The sequence below is a fragment of the Dermochelys coriacea genome, chromosome 1 (assembly GCF_009764565.3).
Source record: "Dermochelys coriacea isolate rDerCor1 chromosome 1, rDerCor1.pri.v4, whole genome shotgun sequence".
Classification (NCBI taxonomy): Eukaryota; Metazoa; Chordata; order Testudines; family Dermochelyidae; genus Dermochelys; species Dermochelys coriacea.
Window position 1 is genome coordinate 184599730 of NC_050068.2, and position 18078 is coordinate 184617807.

The window sequence follows — 18078 nt, forward strand, 5'->3', positions numbered from 1 at the left end:
TAGCAGCAGCGCTTCTAGCACACTCTTAATGGATAAATAATCCTGTTCCCATTCCCCCTGGACTACCGATGGTTCTGGAGGCAGCAGAATGAGTATGGGTCCACTGTACAGGGGGGTGGATGGACAGGATGAAGGATGCCTACACTCCCTGGGTACTGTACAGCACTGTTCTGTCACAGGCATGCTGTATCCCAGTGCATGGGGGGAGGTGAGGAGTGGATTCTGAGGGTGGGACTGGTTGGACCACAAGTTCCAGCAGCCACTCCCCAGGACTGGGACGCAAGGCAGTCACAGCTTACTGCAAAGTTGTGACAGCTGTGGAACAGCTTTGTAGTCTGAGGGGTAGGGTGTGGATTCCCCCTTCTCCTGGGACCCTGGCTAAGTGCACAGCCAAGTTGTTGGACCTGCACATAGACAAAAAGGATTTAATCCAAGCAAAAGCCTCAAAGGTGCCCACTAGGGGTCATGGCCTAGTCAATGACCTCTCTTTGCACAGGCAGCAAGTGCTGGTAGGCTACTCTGTTACAGCCTGATCTAAAGCTTATTGAAGTCAATGGAGTTACACCAGTGTCAGAGCAGAGACTCAGGACCAGTTACACATAACGCACCGTAACAGCAGTAAGTCAGTTTCCTCCAAATTCTTGGCTCTTGAAACTTCAGTAGGGCACTCTTCACCCAAGGCCACCAGTTTATAATGTATTAAGAGATTTTGATTTTGCTTAAAAATTGTTTAAGAAAAAACCCACAGTGTTAAAGTGAAAGTTTGTAGGCATGTTAATTTTCAGCACGTGGGAATTAAACTACATTTAATGGGAGCGAGGTATCTAACTCCCACCCCCACACACTAAAACTGAATCCATGGAAGTGTAAGAAGATGTGCAAAACAGAGATCAGTACTTTACTGAATCATTGTTCATGGAGCTAACAATGTTTTGAATCACAAATTCCCTGGGTGTTGATAATATACAAAGGAATCCCCTCTTCATGACGTTAGTCACTGAAGTATTTTGGCATCATCTACTCATGAGACCAGAGATCTGACTTAGAACAGCAGAATTGCAGCAGTGTTGCCGGCATTGGTAAAATTACAGGCTGGTCTCCTCTGGTGATCAGAGCGCCCTCATTCAACATAATTCAGAATGAAGAATTTTGCAAAATAATTTTTTTATAATCACATGTGACAGCAGAAAAAGTGTGGCCCACAGTAATTATTAGGAAAAGGATAATTGCTTAAATATCTGCATGCCTGTAAAATGTATGCCAAATGATTTTTTATACTAATAATTTAAAGGTCATGGGATGTGATACTTGACAACTATAGAGGCTGATGTCCTTCTTTTCACCAAAGAGGTACAAGCAATGACAGCTAGAGTTCAAGTTTTCCTGCCAATATGCCGCTATCCTGTTCTGGATGGACCATCTCTCTGAAAGAGGCTAGTTCATTCTTCACAGCCATTGAGTTCTTGGCCTTTCTGCTGATACTGCCAGCATGTCTGCCAATTAATGCCAAATGTCATTATCCTTACCCTTATCCACTTAGAATCAATTTTCAGGTAGGCCCCTGAACAGTTGCCAATTGATATAAACTTGGTTGCTGCCAGCCTGAGCTAGATGCGAACCACTGATTTAGAAGTGAAACGCTCCATATGCCATTACTGTTCTCCTGGGCAGCCCACTCCCCTTCCCATGCAGGATAAAAAGTAAAGTAGTCATAGTCAACCCAAGGCCTTAGAATGACATAGCTTTAGGGCTGTGTATAAGGCTCTGGGGGAGTGCATGCACATGATTAAAATTCCTTTGCTCTGCTTGATCTTATGCAGAATGCCAGTCACAAGAGCACTCCCACATTCCACCCAACTCAGGCAAAGCTGGAGGAATCAGTTCCAAGCCATGCCCTTTCCAACAACCAGAAAGGGGGTAGAAGGGAAGAAAAGAGAGAGAGACCGAATATTGAATAGAGTCAGAGAGAAAAGATAATCATGATGCTACATCCTACCATTGCCGTTCAATGTCTTTATTGCATCAATACACAACTATGTTGAGTCATGATGATGCAAATATTTCAATACAATGTTAGACTGTTGTGTCTCATGAGCCATTACTCTGAGTTGCACAGCCTTCCCCCCCCATTATAAAGGGTTATACACAGTGCTTAATTTGTGCCTGGGCTTGCCAGGGCTGAGCCCTGGCACCTGTAGTCTTGGCAATTCATAGCCCTGGCACCTCAGGGCTTTCTGCATCAGTTATGAAAATAATTAAATAATTGATTGAGCCCCGGAATCTCTTTCATTACAAATTAAGCACTGGTTATATACCAAACTGGGGACATTCCAGTGAGTCTGCATGACTGTATTTACAGCACATGGCATTCTGAATAGTAAGAAGCAAGTAAAACATCTGTCAGTTTGAATCCTGATGCTTCTGCAAATGGATCAGCTTTCTCATAGGTTTCCAGAGGGATATATCAGAAGGATAAATACCAGGGAGGGAGAGGAATTATTTAAGCTCAGTACTAATGTGGACACAAGAACAAATGGATATAAACTGGCCATCAGGAAGTCTAACTTCAAGTCTAAACAGAAGGTTTCTAACCATCAGAGGAGTGAAGTTCTGGAACAGCCTTCCAAGGGAAGCAGTGGGGGCAAAAGACCTATCTGGCTTCAAGATTAAGTTTGATAAATTTATGGAGGAGATGGTATGATGGGATAACATGATTTTGGCAATTAATTGATCTTTAACTATTCATAGTCAATAAGCTCAATGGCCTGTGATGGATGTTAGATGAAGTGGGATCTGAGTTACTACAGAGAATTCTTTCCTGGGTATCTGGCTGGTGAATCTTGCCCACATGCTCAGGGTTCAGCTGATTACCATATCTGGTGTCAGGAAGGAATTTTCCTCCAGGGCAGATTGGAAGAGGCCCTAGGGTTTTTTTGCCTTCCTCTGTAGCATGGGGCACAGGTCACTTGCTGGAGGATTCTCTGCACCTTGAAGTCTTTAAACCATGATTTGAGGACTTCAATAGCTCAGAAATAGGTGAGAGGTTTATTTCAGGAGTGGGTAGATGAGATTCTGTGGCCTGCATTGTGCAGGAGGTCAGACTAGATGATCATAATGGTCCCTTCTGACCTTAATGTCCGAGTCTAACATAGCACTACAGAGTTGAGCTTTGGGCATAGATTGGCAATTATAGTCCAGGTTCTCTTCATTGCCTTGCGCCTTGTGTAGTCACTTACACCTATGCAAAATGCATGTAAATACTACCAAATCAGAATTATCCACCAACTGTACCTGTGCACCAGGGATTTACACATAGGAGCAAGGCAGCATGTTTCAGGCCCGATTAAACCAGTAAGGAGGTGCTAAGCTCTGACCTACGCTGAACAGTTAGCACTCTGTTCTCAAAGAAAAGAGTGAAAGCAATTGGTAGGTTGAAACTACAAGTTTAAAATGAAAAAACAAAAACAAAAAGCAAGTATTGGTAAATCACCTTCCCACTAGTTTGCATTGAACATAAAACAAGTCAGGACCTATGGAGTAATCCACACCGTGACAAAAAAAATGTTTTTTCTGATCTATGCTTCCTTAAATAACTTTGAGGATGATATAGGGAGTTGAGTCAACTGCCTGCCTTCATCACTGCTGGAATTGCTATCATGCTGAATCAGTCCACCAGTCTATCATTGACAATGGCAATTTGCTGATCCTTCAGAAGGAGGTAAAATCCTCTCAATGTAACTTGCCTAAAACCACATCATATGAGGAGGAAAACATTTGTTCCCAATCCTGGCAGATTATCAGTTTATAATGTGAAACATAATTACCCTTGTATCATCTGCACTGCTGCAGATGTTATTAATGGCCATAAAATTTTCCAGTACTTTAAAGAATCCTGTTATGCTATTTTTCTTAATTTCTTGAGGCAACAAGTACATAAGAACAGCCATACTGGATCAGACCAAAGGTCCATCTAGCCCAGTATCCTGTCTTCCGACAGTGGCCAATGCCAGGTGCCCCAGAGGGAATGAACAGAACAGGTAATCATCAAGTGATCCATCCCCTGTTGCTCATTCCCAGCTTCTGGCAAACAGGGACTAGGGACATCATCCCTGCCCATCCTGGCTAATAGCCATTAATAGACCTATCCTCCATGAACTTATCTAGTTCTTTTTTTAAACACTGTTATAGACAAAAAGAAAAGGAGTACTTGTGGCACCTTAGAGACTAACAAATTTATCTGAGCATAAGTTTTTGTGAGCTACAGTTCACTTTATCGGATGCACTCGGTGGAAAATACAGTGGGGAGATTTACACACAGAGAACATGTTCTGTGTATGTATAAATCTCCCCCTGTATTTTCCACCGAATGCATCCGATGAAATGAGCTGTAGCTCACGAAAGCTTATGCTCAAATAAATTTGTTAGTCTCTAAGGTGCCACAAGTACTCCTTTTCTTTTTGCGAATACAGACTAACACTACTCTGAAAACTGTTATAGTCATGATGAAGCACAGTTTGACTATATGTTGTATAAAGGAGGATCCTGGCTGGGGTCTGCTGAGTTGTAGCAGTTAATATAGGAGACAGAGACAAAGAAATGTTAAAGAGATTTTTAGCAGTTGACTTTAGCTTAATTATAATTGAGTTTTGGTTTCATGTTATTTTGACTGAAAATAGATCCAACAGTGTGTTCATCTGGCGCAAGCCTTCCCCACCTGTTCTTTTCCCCCTGACACACATTAGACAAAGTAAGAGAGTGGATCATACTCTAGCAAATAGATCAGTCAACCAGAGGTATGAAAAACCCTTCCTCAACTGAATCCAACAAACATCTCAAGGAAAGGGGAGCTGGAGGAACCTAATATTCCAAATAATTGCATGGAAGGGATTCCAAAAGTAACATATGGTCTGCATTGCTGCTGGTAGATAACAGATCAGATAAACACCCATCAAAGAAGGAAAAGCATGACAGTATAATACTTATCAGTCATTAGTGCCCTGCACACATGCTCCCATACAGATGCTAACAATGGTGCTAGACTGCTACTGAAACTGAAGTTCTGCTACAATAAGGCGTAGCTACACTACAGCCTGCAAGTCAAGTGTGACCTGTTGTACAGTAACTTCTCGCTTAACGTTGTAGTTATGTTCCTGAAAAATGCTCCTTTAAGCGAAACGATGTTAAGCGAATCTAATTTCCCCATAAGAATTAATGTAAATGGGGGGGGGGTTAGGTTCCAGGGAATTTTTTTTCAACAGACAAAAGCCATCATATATGTAAATACAGTATATGTTTTAAACAAACAATTTAATACTCTACCCAGCAATGATGACTGTGAAGCTTGGTTGAGATGATGAAATCAGAGGGCGGGATATTTCCCAAGGAATGCCTTACAGTTAAATGATGAACTAGCACTCGGCTGAGCCCTCAAGGGTTAACAGGTTGTTAATGTAGCCTCACACTCTACAAGGCAGCAGGAATGGAAGGAGGGGAAACAGCATGGCAGAGAGAGACAGACATATACCCTGTGTGAGAGAGACATGCATTGCCCCTTTAAGAACGCTGACCCCCCTCTAAATACACTGCCTTTTTAAGTAGATCAGCAAGTTGAGACAGCAGCCGCTGCCAGCAAGCTCCCTCAGTCCTGAGCTCCGTCGTGTCCCGTCCCCCTGCACTGGCTGTGGATGGGGTAAAGGAGCGGAGGGAGGGGGACACCCTGACATTAGCACCCCTCTTCCCCCCTCGCTTGCACAGCAAGCGGGAGGCTCCCAGGAGCAGCTCCAAGGCAGAGGGCAGGAGCAGCACATGGCAGTGGGGGGAGGGACATCTGAACTGTCTGGCAATTGATAGCCTGCTGCCCCACCAGGAACTTAGGGGAGCAGGGAGCTGATGGGGGGCTGCCAGCCCACCCTGGTTTCAAGCCCCCCACCACTAGCTCCAACAGGCTGCTCTTCCTGCAAGTAGTGGACAAAGCAGGTGGCTGCCAAACAACGTTACAAGGGAGCATTGCACAACTTTAAATGAGCATGTTCCCTAACTTATCAGCAACATAACAACGTTAACTGGGATGATTTTAAGTGAGGAGTTACTGTATTCTAAGTGTGGCCTGTAGGTGCTATCATCTCACCTATGAAGAGTGCAGTACAGTCATTATGGAACGATGTCTAATATAAAGACATCAGTCTGGAGTCTACATGATTCCTATCAAGACTTTTAGGATGAAGACAGTGCTTGCTGGCACTTGTGGTCTCTTTACATTCCATCCCCATATTACAGATGAAGGAGGCTGCAAACTGTTCCATTTTACAGAAGATAGGTGTGGTAATCAGGCACCCTATGTAAAATGAATACATAAACTGCCTGGATACTTCTTTATGAATTCATTCATTATTTCCTGCAAGGTTTTTTTAAAAAACAAAATGCTTCTTGTAAATCATTTGGCTGGGTCAGGCCAAATGCTAGGAGCCCAGTTCCTACTGAAAGTCAGTGAGAGCATCAGTAGGAAGAAGTCACTGTGATGTTGCACCCCATAAGGCTTTATGGAAATTTGCTTATGAATGTATATATGACATAACTGGAATATGTTTTATGCTACATATGCCATGTAATGTATCTCTGTAAAGGGTATGATCTACTGAATCTATTCATCCTATCTGTATGCATGTATCAGTTTGGTATTCAAAGTTATGAATATTGGCTGTATACTTGTTTGATTTTAAGTAGCCTTAGTAAGGCATTTGGATAGCTTCTTTAGAGAGGAATGTGCAAGTTAAGTGCCCAAGCAAGAAACACTTAAGCTGACAATAGACCTTGATAGATGCCAATCCACATCTGAGCTTTCCTGGCTATGTGGCTTGGCTTGTAAAGTTCTGAGTCATGCATGGACATGTGACTTGCCCGTGTGACTCCAAAACTCCATTTTGTAGCTGTAATTCTGCACAGGTGGAGGGAGGGGTTTAGCCCCACAAGGAGAAACTATGTAAAGCCTTAGGAAACCCCTCCATTTTGTCTTCAGCTGGCTCAAGAGAGATAACCTCTCCACCCCCAAGGATACCTGAAAGAAACCGGGACAAAGGACAGTAACTAGGAGAGTGTGAGTGATTGCTGGGCCCAGCCTAGAAGGAGGCTAGTCTGTAAAAGAAACTTACTGGAACACCTCTGAGGGTGAGGTTTTATCTGTATTCAGTTTTCTTACTGTATAGTCATAGACTTGCATGCTTTATTTTATTTTGCTTGGTAGTTCACTTTCTTCTGTCTTATTACTTGGAACCACTTATATCCTACTTTTTGTATTTAAAAAAAATCACTTTTTACTTATTAACTAACCCAGCATATTATTAATACCTGAGGTGGGGCAAACATCTGTGCATACCTCTCTATCGGTGTTATAAAGGGCAAAAAAATTATGAGTTTACCCTTTATAAACTTTATACAGGGTAAAACAGATTTATGTGGGGTTTGGACCCCATTGGGAGCTGGGTATCCGAGTGTTAGAGACAGGAACACTTCTTAAGCCACTTTTGGTTAAGCCTGCAGCTGTTAGGGGATGTGGTTCAGACCTGGGTCTGGGGTTGCAACCAGCTAGCATGTCTGGTTCAAACCAGGCAGGGCACTGAAGACCCAAGCTGCCAGGGAAAACAGACTTAGAAGTAGTCTCAGCACATCAGTTGGCAGTTCCCAAGGGGTTTTCTGTGACCCAACCCGTCACAGTCACAAGCAGAAAAGTATTTGAAAGATTAGATTAGGGGCTCTGAGTTAAGTGCAGGGAATCTATTTAGTCACTGCAAATAACTCCAGTTAGTCAAGCCACAGAAATGAGCAAATCACCTTACCTGTGTCAAACCCGAAGCTTGGCACAATATCTACGGTTCCGTGAAAGGCTCCAGCCCATGCTGAGGTAGCACTGGTGACAGTAGTAGGATCTGTCTTTGTCATGTCACACTGTGGAGCAGGAATCCTGGCTGCACGTACTGAAGGCATCAATAGGGATCCATATCGTGGGTCAAGGTGAGAGCTGGGATGGTGATGATGCATGTGTGGATGGGGGTGATGGTGATGCATGTACACATCATGCATGTGCGCATATGAAGGGCTAACCTGAGATGCTAAAGGATAATGCCAGGATTCGGATGCAGTAGAGGGAGGAGGTGGGGCAGTCTGATGAAGGCTATGTCCTGGCCAGCTGCTAGGATCTGCTGTGTGGAAGGTGCCTGGTGCAGTGACTGGGAAGTCAGGGTGGACTCCACTCAAGCATGGTGGAGGTGGAGGTTGATAAGAGCTGGTCCAAAATGAAGTTGGGAAACTGCTCCGTTGGCTTGAAATTGTTGAGCTCTCTGGAAAAAAAAAAGTATAAATACTGAAAGCAATTGACAGATTAGAACTACCAGTTAAAAACAAAAACACAGCACAAGTAGTGGATGAAGTAGCTTGTCACCAGTTTGCATTACACAGGAACAAGTCAGGACCTGTGGAGTAGTCCACACGAGGCTCATTGAATGGTCTTTCTAATCTATCCTTCCTTAAGTAACAGGTTAGATTAATATACCTCAAGAACATCAGGAACCCTTTTGATCATCTAGTTTGATCTCCTGTACATCACAGGCCATGGAATCTCACCCAATGATTCTTGCATCAAGCTCATAATTTCTGTCTGAACTAGAGCAAATAATTTAGAAAGAATCCAGTCTTCATTTAGAGATTTTGAATGATTGAGAATCCACCACTACTGCTACAGTATAAAGCTTTTCCTAGGCTGGTGAATAGAGATGTCTGAAATAGACATTTGCTACTAGTTCTGTATATGGATAATGGCAGGATAAAAGATCTTGTTAAATTGATTACCTTGTTAAATTGGTGGGGTAGGTCATGCATGATACATCTTGTTACTTCCTTATAGAATTGCAATTTGGCTCTAAGTCTAGTGTGCAATTGCTGTTATCCTGCAACTTTACTAAAAACAAGGTATAAACCTCAAAAGCTGCATGCAAAATAAATCTGTCTTTTCATATTCTGAGTCCTCTCTCTGTCAAGTTACCAAGAAGAACTTTAGTTTGTTACACAACTTTGGGTGAACTCCAGCTAAAGAACTTTAATAGGACAAACCATTTAATTGGAAGTGGATTCAAAAATCTGAAATAAAAGACCTATTTACATTCACAATTGGGGTTCAATTTATGCTGAAGGAGAATTCCAATACCATTGTATCATAAAATCACATTTAAACAGTCCCTCTTTGTAAGCAGTGGTTAGTGTTTTTGATTCAGTGACTAATACCTCCAATCTACTAGCTTCCTTGTCAAAAAACTCATGTTTTTTAAGTATTACTTAAAAGAATAGCCCCATTTTGAATAGAGGGGGTTTGGGGCCAAAGATTGAAATAGATTAAAATATGGGACTCCACCCTGTTATGAAAGAACACAGTCATAAAAATACCCAATGGGGGGGGGAAGTTGGTGAAGTTTTATGTTTGACAAGTCAGGGAATCCTCTGTGCCCCATATAAAGTTTATAACAATACTTACATTAATTGAGAACTATTCATTTTTTACAAGGATCCCCGAAGAGACTTAGGTGAAGAATTCTTTTAAAATGAATAGATGCTTCAAAAGCCATTAAACTGCACTCTGCTGACTTTAAACAAAAACAGTCTTAAAAATAAAAACTGTAAGATTGCTTTGTTTGTTTGTCTGCACCATTAAGACATATTTATGGGCTGATTCAAGGTCCATTAGAATCCTTCTGTTGACTTCAGTGGCTTTGAATCTAGCCACTATTAATAACTTTAGCTTATTGTGTATGAAATAAACTTCTATAATGGGTATTTTTTTTGGCAAACACTATATGCACAAAAGCAAGAGTTACCTTCATGCCAAACTGCTTTGAATGTTACAGGGCTATTTAGTAAAATACTCCATGCGTCTTTATTTAATGGGGCTGCATTCCATTTTTTTTTATAATCTTCTTCTAAAGCACCTGATATTAGAAGATCATAAAGTGCATCAGAAATATGACTGATGTAAGCCTCACTACACCCCTGTGACTTAGGAATTCTCTCCATTTTACAAATGGGCATACTGAGGGAAAGAGTTTAAATAACTTGCCTGGAGAGTTGGCAACAGAGTTTAATATCTTCCCCCACCCATATATTCTCCCCTGTGACAGTGTTCCTCACTCCCGGTGCTTCTTTCTCTTTGCAAGATAATACACCCTTATTTTATTCAGCTCATTGCCAGTATTTTGAGGAATCCATCCCCATGTGTGTGAGTGTGTGAGTGAAATACTGTGACTCTTATCAATGCTGAAAAGCTCCAAATCTGAACAACCACATAAAAACAAACAAGACACACACACACCAAACAAATAAATTAATGTTCAAATGCTAGTCATCCCTTGGATAATTCTAGGTTACTAACAATGGGGCAAAAAACCTTCAACCACTTCATTACCAATCTGATTGAATTCATGATGGCAAAAAAAAAGTTTTAATATAGAACAGATAAACTTGTGGCACCTTAGAGACTAACAAATGTATTTGAGCATAAGCTTTCGTGAGCTACAGCTCACTTCATTGGATGCATGAAACTACCCTTGTTAGTCTCTAAGGTGCCACAAGTACTCCTTTTCTTTTTGCGAATACAGACTAACATGGCTGCTACTCTGAAACAGGTATAGAGTAGATCAAATATCTGGTTGTTGCAAGCCAGTTCCCACTGAACAAGTCGACCAATGGCAGTAGTTGGCTCTTGTTGTCAGACTCAGTTAAGAGTCCTAGGGACTGAATCATCCAGGGAGGTCTCTGGTGGACAAGGTGGTTCCTACCACTCAGGGTGGAAGTGTATCAGTGGAGAAGTTTGCACTTCGGCTGCCCATGCTGTACTTCTACTTGTGGATAAACAGGAGGACTACCAAGCCAGCATTTTTTATGAGCACTATGTAAGCAAATGACACTACCAACAAAAATGTTTATTATACATTCTATAAGCCTTTCAGTTGAGCCACAGCCCAAAAACAACACACATGGGAATGTCAGTTTCCATTGTAGCAGAAAGTTGTTCCTTTCCCTTACTTTTCAGAATGAGTGAACATAACCAATAGTCTTTACAGACACTACAGTGTCAGATACCTATGAAAAAACCTACATCCTAAGATGGCATTTTAATGGTGAGACAATCATTTGGGCAGGGGAGATGTCAATTTGGCCATCTGGTTGATGTCAACCTGACACTGTCCCTATGAAAGAAAACAAAAATACCAATCAGCTTACATTGGCCTCCATAAAAAACAAAACAAAACACACACCATTTGCCAACAGATTTACCACAGTCATTTCCTTTTCTCAATATGAGGGGAGAGGTGTCAAGAGCCTGCAATATCTGAGATACCATAGGGGTAAACTAATGGAAATTGTTAACTTTTTAATGGTGGTCAGCGTACAGTGTACCAGGCTTGCATGCTAAGAAAGGAGACAATTTTTTTTAGAATTCTCTGCAGTATAACATTACTCTTCAGTTACTGCTACCTGAGAAAAACTTTCAGTTATGAAGAATAATGGGAAAAAATATGATTAATCTTAAAAACATCTTGCAATGTAGTCTATGCCCAAGATTTCAGGGAATTTTGAAGAACCTGTGTTATTCAGATTTCTTAAGGACAAAAATGTCTGACACTGGTGCTAAATTAATTTTGGTTCAAACTAATAAATGATTTTCTTATGAATTAATTTGACTATCAAAAGGATAAGGCTTGCCATTTTTAGGAGGATGCCTTCTATTTTGCACTCTTTCTTATTGATGCAAAATACAAGGCATCCTCCCCAAAACGGCAACCCTTATCCTTTTGAGTGCAAAACTCAATTCAACCTTAATCACAACTAGCGCCTCGCCCCCATCTCAAAAGCAGGAGCTCTTTAAATATTTCCTGGATCCAACTGTTATGCCTAATTCAGGATTCAGGAGAGATAATGCAGGAAGGATAATGTACAATACACTCCTACCCACTCCCAATTTTTTCTCTGTATCTTTCCACAAGGAAATTATAAATGCACTGCTTATTTCTTTTGCTGACCTTTCAAGGAGTTTGTTGACTATGAAATTGAATGAAACTCCAAACTACCCTTGATTATTATTAATAATGTTAACATCTCCAACCTAACAAAGCATAAACTTCCTCCATACAAACTAATATACATTAGCTAAATAGAGCACATTAACCTTAATGAATGAACTGGAAGATTGAAGTATCAGAGTGACTATCTTTTTCCTTCTTTCAAACTAGAATGCTGAGAGATTAGTTTGGGCATGACAAATATCTATTTCATCTTAATTTACCTTGAAAAACAAGTATGCTACTTATTTCTCTGACTATAATCTGCAGAATCAAAGAGCTCTTTTCAGCATTCAAGTGGGGGCACCTTTACACTAGCTAGACTGGTGCAAAGGGGCCAGAAGGGATGCATACCCTCCTTTCCTCCCCCATCCATGGAATAATTTCAGGGCAGAAGGATCTTTGCAACAGCACTGGTTACATGGGGTATTCTGTGTCAAAAGACAATATTGGATGAGGCATGTGTATGCTGGGCTATTCTGTACCCCTGCAAAGTCCCTCAGGAGACATGGATAGAGCTGATCAGGAATTAGTTTTAAGATTTGAAAAAAAAAAAAAAAATCTGATTCTGCACTGGGACAAACTAAGACCTTCCAAAAATTTTATGAACTCCCCCTCCCCAAAAAACCAACAGACCGAAACACCCCAGAATATCCTATAGCCCAGTGGTCAGGGCTTTCACCTGGGAGGTAGGAGACCCAGGGTCCAGTCCCTGCTCCATCTGATTTGGAGCATGGACTTAAACCCAGTCTCCACATCTCAGATGAGTGCCCTGACCACCAGGATTTTGGCTATTCTGGGGCACATGTGTCCATCTGTTTCCATCTCTCATCCTGGACTGGAGAAATCTTCCCAAATAAAGTTTTGTCAGAACTGACCCTTTTCTGCAAAAAGGTTCAGTGGATTTGGTTTCAATGAATTGGCATTTTTTGACACAAGAAGTTGGAAAATTCCTAACCAGCTGTAGTCCTAGAACCACAGGGAGGTGCTGGAGAAGGAGTGAAGAGCGTATGATGCCACAGATGTGACAGACTCTTCCCATCCAACACAAAATGCGTGAGGTCTGCATGTGGACAGTCCTTTTCCTTTTCCCAATGGTGTTCAAAAATCCTCTCTTTTATCAACCATGAATTTCATTAATACGCTGTTTGTTCCTTCTTCCAGATCATTAATTAAGATGTCAAACATGATCAGCCCAACACAGATCCCCATGGCATCTCACTAACCCAACTTGATATGTAGCCATTTCTCACCACTGTTGGCTTACAGCCCTTCTGCTAATTTCAATACAACATCACAAGATGCTTTCAATTATTTTGAGTAAGGTTGTGAGAAACACTGTATAAAATGCTTTGTTTACCAAATCCAAATATATTATTTCTACTACTCTGTCTTCATCCACTAATTTTGTAATCCTATCAAAACAAGGAATCTATTTTGTCTGGCAAGATCTGCTCTTTATAAAACTCACACTGCTTGTTTGTTCATCCTTTGACAGACACATACTTTACGTACTTATTTAGTCCACATTACTATCGTATACAAACACCTCACAATCTCCACGGTATTTGTAATCCTTCTGCCAGGTGGAGCCAGCAGCAACCAGGGCTGTCAATATCTAGGGGTTCCTTTTCAACAATACAACTGGCTCAAGCCCCCACCCAGTAACCAGGGAAAATTACACCCCATCCCTGATTGCCTTTGAGAGGCAGTATTTCCCCACTCGCAAGCACAGAGTCTGCATGTTGAAAAGAAATGTTTAATGAAAGGAGGGAAGTCACCAGACAATTAGGGAAAATGCCACAAGCAGGATCCATAATCATAAAACAGTGAGCAGAACACCCACCCCAGAGTGAGTGGGGCAGTACCTTCCGCCTCATGTTCTTGAGTTCTACAAGCAAAAGTTCCTTTTCTGTGCCCCTCTCTGCTCCCTCACATATTCCACTCATGGTGGTTGTCCTTGGTCAATGAGGACCCAGGGTTCAGAGGTGCATCTGTGTGAGTTCACCTCCCACCCAGGGAAGAAGGCACCTTGCTTGCTCCGCCATCTGAGCGCTTGCTCTGGCTGGCTGCCCTGCCAGTCGCACATTCCACTTTCGCCGGCCAGGCCAACTGCTTGCTGCTCCTGCTGGCTGACTGTCAGTTACCTTCTGCTGCCACCTGCCTCTCTGCTGTGATCTCTGCAGGTCAGTCTCTTAGTGACTGTCAGCTCTTAGTGATTTTCAGCTTTTAGCAGGATGGGTAGAAATGCTGTCCCACCACAAGTGATTTCATCTCTCATTTAAGCACTTAAAATAACAAAGGCTCCCAATGAAGCCTATTTAGCTCTGACTTTGAACAGTGGGGAAGAACAAGTTAAACCAAACAAGGGACCCTTAGGGAGAGTCCACACTTCCTGGCTGGGACACCTGTCACCACCCCTCTGACTTTCACAGGGTTCTGGCATTCAAGCCCTTTGCTTAACAAGGTTCTTTCAGCTGAGGGTGACCCCCTCATTTGGGACAGGTTAAGCATAGTTCTACTCCCTTTTATTCATATAATAAATACAACAACATTGATAACTGCATTTCACTATCCCTGCATTCAGTAATAAAGTGATTTGTAATACCCAACACCACCAAAGTTGATCACTTTGATCACTGCTCTATCTGCTGGATATCTAAGCAGAGTAGGTGTGTTCATGTAAATACAGTTTGCTCCTGAAGTTTCTCCCCCTCACAGCTTGCTATCAGGGGAGAGTTCATTCACACCCTGCTTACATATTTATGATCACAACACCTCAGCATGGAAGCAATGTACTATTATCTCCAATTTACAGATGGGGATCTGAGACACAGAGACCCAATGACCCTGTCCAGGGTCATACAGGAAGTCTGTGGCAGAGCAGGGAATTGAACCAGGGCCTCCTGAGTCCCTGGCTAGTGCCCTTTATCCTCTATGACCAATTTTTTCAAACTTTGGGGCTTAAAGTTATACCTTAGATCTCACAGCAGTTCCTTCTGAAGCCACATTAGCTCCTTCCTGTTCCTCAAAGCCTTCAGTTGCCCCACTGAATGCCAGGGGGAATTTGAAAAGCCTACAGCCTGTACATCTTTGAATCTTGCTCCCTGCCCATCAATTCCAGCCATTCACCTCCAAGAAGTTCCTTGTTGCTTCCACATCCTCTGGAGCATGGGCATATTTCCACCGCAAATAAATCAGCAAGATTCCAGCCATAATGCAGTATGTGTCGTCATAAAACGTATCGACTGCGTAAGCTAGACAGCATGTAGTCAAACTATTGCTTCTCTTACCTCTCCACAGAGGACTTAGCCCTGCCTTGTTTTTTGAAAGGGCAGTTTCTGGGTTGAAGCTGCTGGCTTGATTCAAAGCTCTTGAGAAGTGTTCGTCCACTACTGACCCAATGTCTCCCTGGAAGTAGGTGAAAAGGACACAGCGAGAGTTAAGGTATTCCATCTCAGCGGGCTGGTCTTTCTCATCCTCCTCCTGCTTGCTGGGAAGGGTCACCTCCAGGGACTCTTGCATCTTGTTGTAAACAGCTAACTTCTTCTGGGATTAAAAACAAAAACAAAAACAAAACAAGAAGATGCATCACTAGTGGCAGTTTATGGAAGCACAACACCCAGTTTCCTGAAAGGAAATTACATATATTTAATATACACATTGCATAATGTCTTAAGAGTAAAGCTGGTAGAAAAAAAAGGAACATTTTAATGAACATATTCACAAAAAAGACTGTCCCTGTTTTTCATAGAAAGTTTTCAAAATTTTTCAACCAGTCCCACTTCAGAGTTTCCTGTTCCTCAAGCACTCATTAAAGTCCCATTTCTCATGGGTACTGAGCAGCCACCACTCCAAGTAAAGTTAATGTGAGCTGCAGTACCTCAGCACCTCTGAAAAAACAAACATAATACAGATGATAACAGCTCAATCCTGAAGTCTTTACTCATCTTCACTGCTATGAATAGGCCCCAAACACTGTAGGCATGGACCCTAACTTTACAGAAGAGTGGGCTACACACTGTATAAATTTAAAACATTCACTTTAAATAGGTCACTTTAGAACAGATTTTGTCATCCCCATTCCCTATAAACACCACCTCACTTGACACATACTACCACCATGGTATGCAATGGAACCTGGTGTAATAACTGGGCCAACAACCTAACTGTTGTTAAAAGTATATAGTACCAGGGGGTAGCTGTGTTAGGCTGTATCCACAAAAACGACAAGGAGTCCGGTTGCACCTTAAAGACTAACAGATTTATTTGGGCATAAGCTTTTGTGGGTAAAATCCACTTCTTCAGATGCATGGAGTGAAAATTACAGATGCAGGCATTATATAATGACACATGGAGAAGGGAGTTACCTCACAAGTGGAGAACCATTGTTGACAGGGCCAATTCGATCAGGGTGGATGTAGTCCACTCCCAATAATAGATGAGGAGGTGTCAATTCCAGGAGAGGCAAAGCTGCTTTTGTAATGAGTCAGCCACTCCCAGTCCCTATTCAAGCCCAAATTTATGGTGTTAAATTTGCAAATGAATGTTAGTTCTGCTGTTTCTCTTTGAAGTCTGTTTCTGAAGTTTTTTTTTTTCCAAGTATAGCTACTTTTACATCTGTTATAGAATGTCCAGGAAGATTGAAGTGTTCTCCTACTGGCTTTTGTATGTTACCATTCCTGATGTGTGATTTGTGTCCATTTATTCTTTTATGTAGGGACTGTCCGGTTTGGCCAATGTACATGGCAGAGGGTATGTAAATGTTCATGATACGTCACAAAAACCTATAACAACAAATGTTGATGGGAAAAGGTACAAAAGGGAGACAGATCAACTAAATTAGTCAAAACAAAGGGCCTACTGACATAACTCAACGACTGTGTTAAGATCATGATTGGTAAACAGGAAAATGTAGGTCCGAAAAAATCTGTGAACCAAAATTAGTGTGTTAGAAACTAGGCCTAACAGGTGGACAAAATAATGAGGGGATGGTCTTGTCCACCTGACACTTCCTTAAAAAAAATTAGGAGAGGGGAGAAGAGGAAAGAACAGACAGGGGTGCTGGAAACGGCATCAGCATCATGGCTGCCACTCGATCGTTTCCTGGGATCCCGGAACTTTGTCATCCTGATCCTGAGAAATGTCCTATGCAAACCAGGCTGGGGAGAGGGATCCAGATGACATCATCATCCTTACAAGCACCAGCTGAACCCCAACCACCACCTGACATGAAGCAGGATCGGACTTTAACAGCAGCTCCAGCCCATCGCAACTAACTTCTTCTCTTTTCCCAAAAAAGGACAATTATTACCATCTTTGATATCTAAGAAATTATCAAACAAGCTTTTTCCTTCTAAAACTCATCTAAAGCAAAAGAGACCAAAAAATGTTGTTAAAATGAAAAGACTTACTTAAAATTTTACATTTCAAATGTTTTAACTGTTTTTCCCCTCTTTCCTGTATCTTTAATAAAATGTTAAAATGGTGAGTTCCCACAGTAGTAAGCAGGCTGAGGTCTCTGTCTCCCAAACCCCGGAACTTGTTTAACACTGTTTAATGTAAGACAAAAAGAAAAGGAGTACTTGTGGCACCTTAGAGACTAACAAATTTATTAGAGCATAAGCTTTCGTGAGCTATAGGTCACGAAAGCTTATGCTCTAATAAATTTGTTAGTCTAAGGTGCCACAAGTACTCCTTTTCTTTTTGCGAACACAGACTAACACGGCTGCTACTCTGAAACCTAATGTAAGACAGTGACTGGATTATGCTAACAGTTTTGGCCCATTTATTACATCTAAATTAATACACCATTTTTGGTGCCCAGTGTGGTCTTTAAGAATTTACAATCTGGCACCTTGGCAAACAAGCAATTTTATTTAAAGTTTAAAACCAAAGTTTGCTTTAAAATTCTTAAATGTGTTGGGCTTGTTTGAGATAAAAGAGTGAAAGCAAACCATTAATGATTTTGCTTGAA

General features: G+C 41.6%; 1 protein-coding gene across 2 annotated transcripts in view; it reads right to left on the reverse strand.

The window, feature by feature from the left end:
• VGLL3 (vestigial like family member 3) overlaps positions 1–18078 on the reverse strand; it is a 40300-nt gene that overhangs the window by 9462 nt on the left and 12760 nt on the right. For both annotated transcript variants that reach the window (XR_006279500.1, XM_038388087.2), the window contains exons 2-3: positions 15395–15650; positions 7833–8333 (exon numbers count right to left, since the gene is read on the reverse strand). Coding sequence is in view for 1 of the 2 variants with exons in the window: in XM_038388087.2 (XP_038244015.1) it covers positions 7833–8333; positions 15395–15650 (757 nt within the window). In the remaining variant the exon portion in view is untranslated. The remainder of the gene's footprint in view (positions 1–7832; positions 8334–15394; positions 15651–18078) is intronic.